At 39.0% G+C, this 12,500-nt stretch overlaps 1 protein-coding gene and 1 long non-coding RNA gene across 6 annotated transcripts in view; one reads left to right on the forward strand and one right to left on the reverse strand.

Moving 5' to 3' along the window:
- LOC140900126 (uncharacterized) lies at positions 1-8,619 on the forward strand. 2 transcript variants are annotated; one of them, XR_012155566.1, is made up of 4 exons: positions 1-2,555; positions 2,794-2,881; positions 2,991-3,074; positions 7,687-8,619. It is a non-coding gene; the product is annotated as an uncharacterized lncRNA (long non-coding RNA). The 2 variants fall into 2 exon arrangements; XR_012155565.1 differs by having other exon boundaries at positions 1-2,881.
- A 2,228-nt stretch (positions 8,620-10,847) lies between these two features.
- The window catches only part of UBE4B (ubiquitination factor E4B), a 67,468-nt gene continuing 65,815 nt past the window's right edge, over positions 10,848-12,500 (reverse strand). For all 4 annotated transcript variants that reach the window (XM_073316801.1, XM_073316798.1, XM_073316799.1 and 1 more), the window contains one exon: positions 10,848-12,158. In XM_073316801.1, the coding sequence (XP_073172902.1) occupies positions 12,097-12,158 (62 nt within the window). In that variant the 3' untranslated portion in view covers positions 10,848-12,096. The remainder of the gene's footprint in view (positions 12,159-12,500) is intronic.

Consider the following 12,500-nt stretch of genomic DNA (forward strand, 5'->3'; position numbering starts at 1 on the left):
TTTTTGAAACTATATTTTAAATTAAGATTAAAGATTAAATCTCTTGTGTGGAGTGATTTTACTCTGTATATCTGCTGGAGCTCTGAGGCTGCCTGCTTGTATTTCTCCAGGCCTTTGCTTGCAGCACTGTCTTTTTGGCAGAGATGAAATGGATGGGACTCCCTTGAGAACTGGATTTTCCTCCTGAGTTAACGGGAGGGGTTGCTGTTGAATGTTGCAAGGCAGTGTCTCTCACCACAATATCGTAGACTTAAACTGAGCATTCCAGAACATAAACCAACAAACTGAAGAGTTGTACTATCGGGCTAGTCCTTTAGTAAGCACAGTTTCTTTTGCAGATGTTTGATACCCAAGATTTCTATATCCAGTACAAGATTTATTTTTGTTCCTCTCAATCAGTGTTCAATATTTATTTGTATTAATCTGAATTCCTTCTGACACCTTCTAAGAAGCTTGAAAATGGGGTGGGGGATTTTATTATTTAAGCCCTTTTCTATTTGGCAAACATTTATTTCCCTTCCCCCCCCCCATGTGTTTTTGGATGAAGTTGACATGAACATGTGTTTTTGTTTAGCAGCTACAATTTTAACTTGCATTCATAGTGATTCTTTGCATGGTAGCATGATAGTCAGTACAGATGTGGAAACCTTACTTGCTAGTTAAACATTGCTGCAGAACCTGCAAAGCAAGAACAAAAGGTGGTTTTATAGGTCTTATAAAATACCATTGTTATGGTTTTCAAGTTCTTGTTGATGAGAGTATTAGATTTAGAAGTAAACAAAGAATCTGGATAAATTATCCAGATTGTAAGCAAGATTGAATCTGGTGCTTAAAAAGTTTGACATTGCCTTCTTAAAAATCTTATCTTTAAAAGCCTACTATAAATTGTAAATGTTAGATATCTGTTTTGTTGTCACCGTATCCCACAGCTTTCCCTGGCAACAGCTGGAGGTGTTTAATTTCACTCAAAGATCCTGTGAACCATTTCTCTCTCCTGAATTGCAGTTCATGCATCATTTTTCTATAACAGACTTTTTTAATAATTAGGAACAACCTCATATCAGTTAATTTAGGTCTTAAAACCATGATTTAAAAAAATCCCAAGTTGTCATTTATAAGAATTTCTGTGCAGTGACAGATGGTCTCCAAACACATGGGCAGAAGAAGAAAGGGTCTTCAGGAGGTTCACCACCAAATTTCATACAAGTCTGTAAACTGAACAAATATAACCGTACCTAAGGATTGATTGCAGAAAGCAATAGCACAGTGTGCTCCTTGAGTGGGTGTTGGGCTAATCGCTTTTCTGTAAAGGATAAAAAGGATATTAGGAGGACATACCTTGAGGCTTAAACTGTCTCCATATGGACTGGCATTACATGCAGGTTCTTAAGTGTTTGTTTTTTCCTTTGTCAGTTACAAGGTATATAAAATACACTCTTTGTGTGAACTAAGTATGAGCTAGTTCACCTGATGGGTGAAACTGAATGGGCCAAAGTGGTCCCTGGTATAACTCCATTGAAGTAACTGAAGTTACGTCATGAATAAATTTCCCCCAACACTAACAAGCAAATTTTTTCTTTATTGCTTTAAACTTATAATTAGAAATGGATCTGAACAGAAACCCAGATCCAAATCACCTTGAAATTTAGGAGAGTCCAGAGCCAAACTTCATGACTAGCTCCTGTTCAACTAATGGAATGAACCAGAATTGCAGATTGACATATCCCCTTATTCCAAGCATGTTTTACTGTCTGTTTCAACACTGCAGCTTGACCCCATGTCAACTTGTAGGTAATTAGTGATTTTATGTTCTGACTGATATAATGTGGAGCAGTTATAGACAATACATAGTTAACGTAACTGACTCACACAGTGTCCATTCAAAATAACCCAGAACTTCCTAAACTACAAAACAACCATCCACACACCAGCTCTTTAAATGCTCTATGTAGGAACAGTCCTGAATACAAATGCAACAGAGTGACCTCAATGGATGCAGGTGAAATTTCTTACAATGCTCAGTAAAGTTGCATATCTAGGTGCAAGTGACCTGGAATCTGTTGGTCTAATAATTTGTCTCTGACCCTAAATCCCCATGCAATGTCATCTAAATTATCTGTGTAGTGCAGGAAATATACAAAATACTTTACAAAACAAACAACATTAGCAATATCACTCCCAAAAGCATATGCAGTCTTCTGATTCCAGTGTCCATCCCTTCTTTCACTCAGAGCACAAAACTCACTGTGGATAAAATTTACCCCTGTGTAAGGGGTCAGCATTAAGTATATGCATATGTCACCTGAACTCATGGCCTATGCACTAGATGAGTCCTACCGTCTCTTCTGAAGGACCCCATCTTTTGAAGGTTTAAGTGGGATTGAAGTGATGCATATGTATTGTGGTATCCCCCACATACAGGGATGAATTTCATCTGATTTGAATAGCAGAAGAGAAGGAAATTATCACTCTACTATGTCATCGCTGGAGACAGTTTGGTACAATAACATCGGCAAAAGCAGATTCAGCAATTACAGCAACGTGACTGGAAACAGGTAGAAAATAATGGAAGAGCTGTTGTAACAATCATTTCAAAGACGCTAAACATTGCATGCTCCCAAGGCAGTAAAACAATGACAGTAAAAAGCATCCAAACTGGGACTGCCAAAAATGTCTTGGCATAACACATTTCCAAGATGCCCTTAAAAATTAAAATCAGAAAAAACTGCTCTTTTTGGTGTATGTGACGCAGCATGAATCATCAGCCCTTCCTCTGTGTGTAAAAAAATTTAGATGAAAATGCAGCATGAAGGAATAAAATAAAAAGCTCTGAGTACAGGAGAGAAAACATGTGTCCCCCATTCTGAGGATTTTGAGAGAGGTAAGTATTATTTCAGGGTTTGTTTTTTTTTTTGTTTGTTTGTTTTTAATATCTTAGGTATAACTTCTCCATTTTCTACTATTTTTTCTCCTCTGATCTCTTCTTCCAGTGTATCAGTCTCTGTCAGCAACAATAACTTCCTCCAGACACACACGCGGTAAGAGGAGTCCAGTAACATGAGCCCTTTCAAAAGGTACTGGATTGATCCCATATTTTGTTTGAGGGCTGTATCTTGGTTGTTTTGGACAGTAATTGACTGAAGAATGTGTTAGTTTCTGTATTTTTTTCAAAGAGATCAATTTTTCTGTTTTATGAATCCTATAATGACTGACCTGAGGAATTTTTTTTTGTGTGTGTCTTTTCTTCTATTAAGGGAGGCAAATAGAGGTTTCTTTAAATGAAAGGATGTATTTTAACATATGGGATTACAGTGTGTCCAGAATGTATACTAACTTCTTAAGATAGTATCTACACTACAGTTAAGACATTTGTCCCCTAACCTGACTACAACACAGATTCGTTGTATAGTAGAGAGACAATGCATCCAAAGCTTGAGCTTGATTACAGAACATCCCCATTACAAATTGTGATGGTTAACATATTTCTTTAATATCCAATTAAGTGTATATGGTATGTGACATAATTCCTGTTCAGAGGAACTTTGGGAGAGAGGGAGAAGCAGGGGAGAGGAGGGAAAGGAGGAGGAATATGTAGAATAAGGCTGAGGTTGTTTGCATAGTACAGTTGCAGTACCCTAGTTCTTAAGTTTTGGTTTATTTAGAATAACTTTTAAAATTGTTTAAAGGGATATAATTAGAGAATCAGTTTAGAGATTGTGGGGGGGAAAAGGTGAATATTGAGGCGGGAGGTTGAATGGCATACAGGAGCGAGGTGGTTGTTCTTTCTACATATAGGTAGCAACCTGACAGAAGACATGGGGATTCTTAAATCTCAAAATAGTGATTGTGTCTTTGCGTTTGGGAAGTGCTTAAATGTTAAATTCTTTGTGCGTCCTTTGGCAACCTCTGCTAAATACAGGACACTGCCTGTATTTAGGCATTGTACCTTGTCATCTAACTCTTCCGTTATATTAGAATCATCTTCATTTTGGCAGTCCTTCTCCAACAGCCCAAAAAGACTAGCTCCTAAAATGTCATAATGGAGGATTAACCCAATACCCCATGCACAGCTGGATTGACACTGAGAACAGAGGTGCTCATTTGCACACTCCCCCATGCACAAGTTGCCCATGACCCCAGCAGGCAGAGTGGAACCCTATTGGATCACTGTACCTCCATGGCCTTGTGAAACATTTTGGTCTTAAGCCTTCACTTCTGTAAGGTGCTGGAACCCCTCTATGCTGCTATTTGAGATACTTCTGACCAAATGAAGGGGAAATGCTGCTGGAGTCCAGATAATCCAGACTCTGATGCTGGGATGGTTGATCACTACAATACAGAGCTTTTTGAATAGGTGTGGATTTAAAGAGGAAAATGTAATAGAAAAGAAGCTTTCAGGGCTCTGACAATAACTTGCAGAACCCCAAACCCCCTGATTAAAAATTTACAATCATACAGTCTTGTTACATAACATTTCCTCATTTTTCTTGTAACGATTGCATACATCCATACTAGTTTAATAGATACAAGTATAGTTAAGTGCCACCAAAACATTAATTTGATGTGCTCCCTAAAAAGTTAGAGAGAGGTAAGGGTTTGTTTTTATATTCCTGTGCTTAAATGAGTTGGAGAAACTATTTTTTAATATGAAGCCCTATAAGAGGAGCAGAAGGGGCTCCTTCAGTGGCTGAAGCAGCAATGCCCTTTGATGACAAGATGAGGATGTTCTGAATCCCAACAGTGAATGGTTAACAGTAGCAAGCCATTGACTGGATGACACATCCTTAACTAATCATAAATGGGGAAATCATCTTCCAGTGAGGCACCCCCACATTAATCTGTTTTTGGTCCAATCCTGTTTAATCTCTCTATCAACAGAACTTGGAAGAACACTTATCATTCCTGGTAAAACAGACAAACAGTGGAGGAGTAAATGACAGTTCAGTTCTACAGCATAGTCTGTTGAACAACATGCACTTTAATACAATTAAATGTAAGGTTTATGTATAGTAGAAACCAAAATGTAGGTCGCACAAGGTGGAGGAGAGTATTTTGGAAGGCAGTGAGACCACAGAGCTTTGTGTTATGTGGATAACGAGTTGAACATGAGCTGACAGTATGATGCAACTGGTTAAGAGAGCAAAGGCAATAAACTTATCTGTATAAGTAGGGGAATACTGAGTAGAAGTAGGGAGATGTTACCACCACTGCATGCATCAGTGCTGAGACAGTTACTGGAAGACTGTCCACTTCTCATGTCTGCACTTTAGAGAAGTTTACTCCTAGAGAAGGGCTCACAATCTAATTAGCTTGACAAAGAAAAGGTTAAAGAGGTGACTTGATCATGATCGAAGGCTATATCTACACTACCACCTATGTCGGCAAAATGTATGTCACTCGGGGGTGAATATTTCACCCCCCTGAGTGACAGAAGTTACACTAACGTAAGTGCTAATGTACATAGCGCTATGTTGGTGGGAGAGCTTCTCTTACTGACATAATTTATGCCACTCCCAGGGGTGGTTTTTTTATGCTGATCAGAGAGCTCTCTTTAATTGTCGTAGAATGTCTTCACCACATGTTGTACAGCTGCACTGCTGTAGCATTAAGTGTAGACCTGGCCTAGGTATCTACATGGGTGGGAAAGATTGACAGTAAGAGATTTCTTTAATCTAGCAGACAAATATCTAAGATGCAGCAACTGGATCTGAAACTAGATAAGTTCATACTAGAAATCAGACTTCTTATAGGAGAGTAATTAAACATTGGAACAACTTAGAAGAAGAGGATGGCTTCTCCATCACATGATGTCTTTCTAAAAGATATGCTCTAGCTCATCCAGAAGTTATGGACTTAATACAGGAATCATTTGGTGATGGATTTGTCATGCAGGAGTCAGACAACATTGTTATGGTCTCTTCTGGCCTTAATCTTTGTTACCTGGAGAATGAGAAGGCAGTAGTAAAAAGATAGTGATGTATCATACTGCCATATAATAGCCCAATCTGACCCTTTGACTATAGTAGCCTGTATTACTATGAAGTCATTATATAGTGTGGGAAAGTTTACATGGTGTTCTAGAAATGCACTAAGATAGCCCTTTCCATGAAGATGCTATATTCTGTCATACAAGAAACCTGTCCAGGGAGAGGAGAATGGATGGCTATTTGGTGCAAGTAGGCTAGTGGCTCTCAACGTTTCCAGACTACTGTACCCCTTTCAAGAGTCTGATTTATCTTGTGTACCGCCAGGTTACACCTCACTTAAACTACTTGCTTACACAATCAGACATAAAAATACAAAAGTGTCATAGCATAATATTAGTGAAGAAGTACTTGCTTTTTCATTTTTACCATATAATTATAAAATAAATGGATTGGAACAAATATTTTACTTACATTTCAGTGTATGCTATATAGAGCAGTCAAAACAAGTCATCGTCTGCATGGAATTTTAGTTTATACTGCCTTCGCTAGTGCTTTTTATGTGGCCTGTTGTAAAACTAGGCAAATATCTAGATGAGTTGATGAATCCCCTGGAAGACCTCTGTGTACCCACAGGGATACATGTATTCCTGGTTGAGAACCGCTGATATAGGCCATAGAATTTCCCCAAAATAATTCCTAGACCAGATCTTTTAGAAAAACATCCAATCTTGATTTAAAAAGTCAGTGATGGAGAATCCACCATAACCCTTGGTAAGTTGTTCCAATGATGAATTACTCTCCCTGTTAAAAACTTATGCCTTATTTCCATGCATAATGCTATGAATCATGCAGGTCATTGGTATTATTAGATTCCTGCTATAAATCCAGTTTGATGATCTCTAACTAATCCCTCAGAAAGAATGGGATGCTTTCCAAACAGCACTAATGTTACAATCACAGTACTGCTTTTCAGTTGACAAGTATGCAAATATCAAAGTCTGCTTTGGATTGGAAGCCATGAATTGGATTGCTGTGAAAAACCAAGTGACTAGGACATTCATAATTTTTTCATATGGGGGGGCAGGGGAAGTTAAATTTTATTTCATAGAATATCAGGGTTGGAAGTGACTTCAGGAGGTCATCTAGTCCAACCCCCTGCTCAAAGCAGGACCAAGCCCCGTTTTTGCCCCAGCTCCCTAAATGGACTCCTCAAGGATTGAGCTCACAACCCTGGGTTTAGCAGGCCAATGCTCAAACCAGTGTGCTATCCCTCTGCAGAGCAGGTTGGAAAGTACCATTGCTTTCTGTTGCCACTTTGAAAACCAAAATCTCTCTCTTATTTGGGCTTCAGTTCTCCTCTGACTGAGGCCAGGGTTGCTGTGGAGGTGGCCTCTTGAACATTTAAGGAAACTTTCCAAGGAGCCTTAACTCAGGCTCTAGCTTCACACATGCAGATCAGCAAGTTTAATAAACTCATTTGCAGACATCTTTTTGAAATGCCCAGCCATAATATTACAGCAAGCGTCAAACTGATTCCTGCTTTTATTCACTAAAACATAGTTTGCGCTATCTGCTCTACAATATGTAGGGGAGGCTGCTTCTCTAAGTTTTAGCCACCTATTTCCCCCATATTTCAGCTCCAGCTGTATGTAGCAAAGGTGGGACCAGCTGCTTTTATTCAACTGAATTGTTGTTCCTCATTTGAAGACTGTTTACTTGAGATTTTAATTTATATTATTTCCCTTACATGTTCGTTAAGATACTTATTAGCCTTCAACTGCACATGCTCATCAGAGGTTCCTGAATCCATCCCAGATGAAGATGGCACTGTTTCAAATGGTAATGACATTTATGCTAAATTTCATATAATTTTCTTACCTTCTTAGGTCTAGCACACTATGAATGCTGAACTTTCAAAAAGCTATTATGCTTGATTTGATGACTTCCTTAATTCTATGCCTTTCTGAAACATTTGGTCTTGTTTTCTCAAAACACAGTTATTTCCTTTGTCTGCCTTTCCTTGATGAGTTATAACTGATGTCCATGGTAGTTCTACAGCATAGTGCAGCACTTCAGATGTTCCAGGTCAAATTCTGATCTTGATTACACTAGTAAAAAGCCAAATCAACCACAGTAAATTACTTCATATGGAGGCTTGTAAATCCTGCAACAAGTATACATACCACACACCCTTCTCCTGCATAAGCCTAACGAAACTTCCTAAAGGTGTGACAACACGCGAAATGCTACAGCAGCACAGCTGCTGCAGAGGTGCCATCGTGTAGACACCTACTACAGGAATGGAAGGGGTTCTTGTGTCCCTAGTAAATCCATGGCTCAGAGGTAGCTAAGTAGGTAGCTCTTGGTGTCTGCTTGACCAGGGCTTTGTTCTCCTTCAGCACCTTACACTGAGGTTCTGGCTGCACTTCTTCCCACACCTCCTCATTTTACACACTGCATCTGTGGCCATATGGAGTTGCAAGATCTCTTTGTCAACCCCCTGCTGGCCAAGATAGCCCTCCATCACACTAGGAGGAGGAAAGCTGGGGAGCAGGCATGTTCTGTGACTGTGGGGTCTATTTCTTGTCCCTTATCCCAGTGGTTCTCAACCTTTCCAGACTACTGTACCCCTTTCAGGAGTCTGATGTGTTTTGTGTACCCCCAAGTTTCACTTCACTTAAAAATTACTTACAAAATCAGAACTAAAAATAAAAAATCTCAGCACACTATTACTGAAAAATTGCTTATTTTCTCATTTTTACCATATAATTATAATAAATAAATTGGGGTGTAAATATTGTACTTACATTTCAGTGTATACCATATAGAGCAGTATAAACAAGTTATATGAAATTTTACTTGATATTGACTTCACTAGTGCTTTTTATGTAGCCTGCTGTAAAACTAGGCAAATATCTAGATGAGTTGATGCAACCCCAGAAAGACCTCTGTGTACCTGCAGAGGTGTACCACTGGCAGGAGTTCTTTGCTCTGTGTCCTCTGGATCCCTGATTTTCAAGCTTTGACATCACTCCTGTTGAATGTGATGTGAGCTGTAGCTCAGGAAAGCTTATGCTCAAATAAATTGGTTAGTCTTTAAGGTGCCACAAGTACTCCTGTTTTTTTTGCAAATATAGACTAACACGGCTGCTACTCTGAAACCTGTTCTTCATTTGTTGTCCCCAGTTTTCAGTTGCAGCATGGGTCCAATGGCTGCCCCACTTTGGTTGCAGGGGGGGGAGCTAGACATGCCTGTTCCATTACCCACAAATAGTACCAGGGCTTAGGTCAACTTAACTTAATCACATAGGGTGTGAAATTTTTCACAGCCCTGAGCAATGTTAGTTAAACCAACCTAATTTTGTAGTATAAACCAGCCCTGAGTTCATTCTAATGAGTCATTCTGTTGATGCTTGGATGGGAAGAAGTGGAAGAAAATGCACATGTGTCATAACTACTATTTATATAGACTAAAGAGTGAGGTTTCTATTGGGCTTTCCCATTGAAAAGGGTGGTCAAACAATAACCCTTCTGCATAAGATTCCACTGTGGATCAGTCTTTTGTATTGAATACTGTCAATGTTTAATTGGTAATGAAGAGGTGCCAGGGCTCAACCAATTGTTTTACATTCCTAACTGATGCAGCAAGCCCAGAGGTGCCAGGGCTATGAACTGTCAAACCTAGAGGTGTCAGGAATCAGCCCTGGCAAAAATTAAGCACTGAATACAGTACTCAAAGAGAAATAGCAGTGAGAGATTTCTGCCCACTTAGACAAAAGGAGCCCTCAGGGCCGAGACAAGATATACTTGTAATTAGTGAGGAATGTATTTGACTTAGTCTCAGTTTCAATCAATGAAGGATGGATCCTCTGTCTTCAGTTTGCACTTTTCACATTTTAATCATCAGTCCTAGATCTGCATGAGATTGCTTATAGTTTCAGGCATCCTTAGCCCAGGAAGGAGGTGAGCCACAAGAGAGAAGAGACAAATCTATCAATGCAAATATCTAATTTGGAACAGCTGAATGGGAACTAAGAATTTTTCCATCTCTCCTTTCTCCAAACACACGTTCAGAGCCTGTCAAGGTGAAACCATGACAATTTGAAGATCATGCATTAAAAACAAACAAGCACATTACTGAATATGCCTCTTCCAGCAAACTAATGATGAATTCATAACTCTTGCAGAGCTTTTCTAATGGTTTTAAGCAATAAACCTTTGATAATTAGATGTCTTCCCTATTGGAAGTAGTTAGATGAATCAGTGTTTACACACAGAAAATTAATTAGGCCTTATCTTTACAAAAATTGAGTTTGTGAAAGGGACATTCCTTATTGGACATCACACAGTTATAGCAGAACCCAAAAGCCATGACCAAGTGTGATGGTAAGTGCTCCTTCAAGGGTAGCTTTTTTGTGGGGGTTTGTTTTGTTTTTAAAGCCCTCAGTGTCAAGAGTTATGGATAAATCAGCCAAGAAGTGATAGAAAAGACTTCATCCACATGCCCCAGGATTCTCCATCTCACTAGCAATGCAGAGAAATACTCCTCCCTTCACATTTTTTCCTCTTCTCATTTATTCCACATCTCTCAAGGATCTACATTGTAGCTGGCTGAAGAGGCTGAACAAGCCTCTGTTCTGGAGCCTGTCCACCTCACTCCCTGCTCAGCTATGGAATGGATGTGAAGTGGCGTGAGGCTCTCCCAGCTGGGAAAAAGAGCCTTAGCTTGCAGGTCCCACAAGAGGAGAATGGGCATTTATGTTTACGCAGCTTTTCACGTCTAATTGCTTTTCATTTGGAACGCTAAACTGATTATCAGCAAGATTTCCAGCAGCAAAATAGCCATTCCCACCTAACCATTCCATCCTTTCCCCTCCTTCAACAAGCCACTGAAAGATGGGGAGACAGAAGGTTCCTTGCGAATGTGTATCACCATTTATTTTAGTTCAAGAGTCAGGAACTGAACAGAGGACACTGTCAGCAAAAAACAAAAGAAACAACTTTTTTTTTTTTACAGGCTTAATTTTAAAACACTGCGGTTTCAAATCCTTTTTAAAAAGGAAATTCAAGTATCTTAAGCAGGGGGCAGTAATACAAAAATCTTTTTTTTTTTGTTGGTTTTTTAGTTTTTCTAAAAAAATTCTACATTTCCTGCACCCTTTTTGCTTTGGTAAGGCCAAGCCATGGATACAAACTGGTACGCAACATAAAAATGACCCCCACTCCAAATTACAGGCTCCAAGAATAAAAGGATCCACTCTCCGGAGACAAAGTGTCACGGCTCAGAACTGTCACTTAGCATACTATGTCTCCGGCTTTAAAAGAATTTATTTATTTCTTTATTTTAAGTCACTGAAGTACTGGCATTCCCAAACACCTCCTTGGTAGCAGCTGTTTCAATATGTTCTATCATAAGGCTTTTCAAAAATACCAGAGCATCAAGATTTTCTCTATTCAACACAAAGAAAAGGGACATCTCAAAGAACAACTTAAAATCCGTGTGTCAAAAAATTTTTAAATTATTATTCTTGTGTGTCAGCTAACACCAATTAAAAAACAAATATGCGAATATGTATAATATAAAAATACGATCCCAAGATTAACACTTTGTTGCAGGCACAATTATCTCACAGAATATGTTCTCCTGGGGGCAGGGGAAGGACTATTTTCACTGTGGAGTTTTGTTTTTGTTTGCATTACAAAAAAAAAAAAAAAAGACAGCAGTGCAGGTTTTGGGGGGAAAGGGGAGGGAAAAATGTTATTTTAGCAGCAAAGTGTCCAAGGTTCTAACCACAATCAAATTAATGAATATCTGGCTGTAAAAAATAAAGTTGAAGGGATGCTGCCCTGATCCATTCATTTTTGCTAAAATAATTCAGCTGTAAAACCCCCAAATCGTGACATATTGAAGGACTTTGTTTTGTAACATTAGAAACTTCCTAATTTGTCCTCCACACTATTGACCATTGTTACCATTTAAATATATGTACAAGAATTAAGCTGCTTTTCTTCTCGTCCACATGCTTCTGGTCATTATTACAAGTCAGTGGTGGTGGGCACCCTGAACGTTAATTCCGTCTTCAGCTTCCAATGGATTATATGCATCATCACTGCATCAATCCATGCCCTGCTCTTCTCATTGACCTTGGCGTGCACTGCAAGGGACTTTTTAATGATCAGTGTTCTGCTTGTCTCTCATCCAGGCTTGGATTTGCTCTTTCAGTTCTGGCACTTGGAATGAAGAGAGAAAAGAATTTAAATAGTTAATGTGAAATTTGTGAAGTTATAGAAACATTAAACTGTGAAACAACTATGGGACAAATAGTGCTGTCCTTTGGTTAGGACAGAGAATGAAGAGGGAACCCCAGAGCTCTATTTTCTGCGCTGGTAATGAATTTGCCATGTGGCTTCAGGCAAATCACTTAATCTCTCTCTGCCTCACTTTATCTATCGACGAAGCAAATGTAATATTTACCTACCACTAGAAGATGCATTAGCCTAAATGGTGGGAGCTCTGGACTCATTCAGATAAAGAAGGGAAAAATACAAAGACTGACCACAAAGAATAAAACT

This window comes from Lepidochelys kempii, chromosome 18, assembly GCF_965140265.1.
Source record: "Lepidochelys kempii isolate rLepKem1 chromosome 18, rLepKem1.hap2, whole genome shotgun sequence".
NCBI classification, from domain to species: domain Eukaryota; kingdom Metazoa; phylum Chordata; order Testudines; family Cheloniidae; genus Lepidochelys; species Lepidochelys kempii.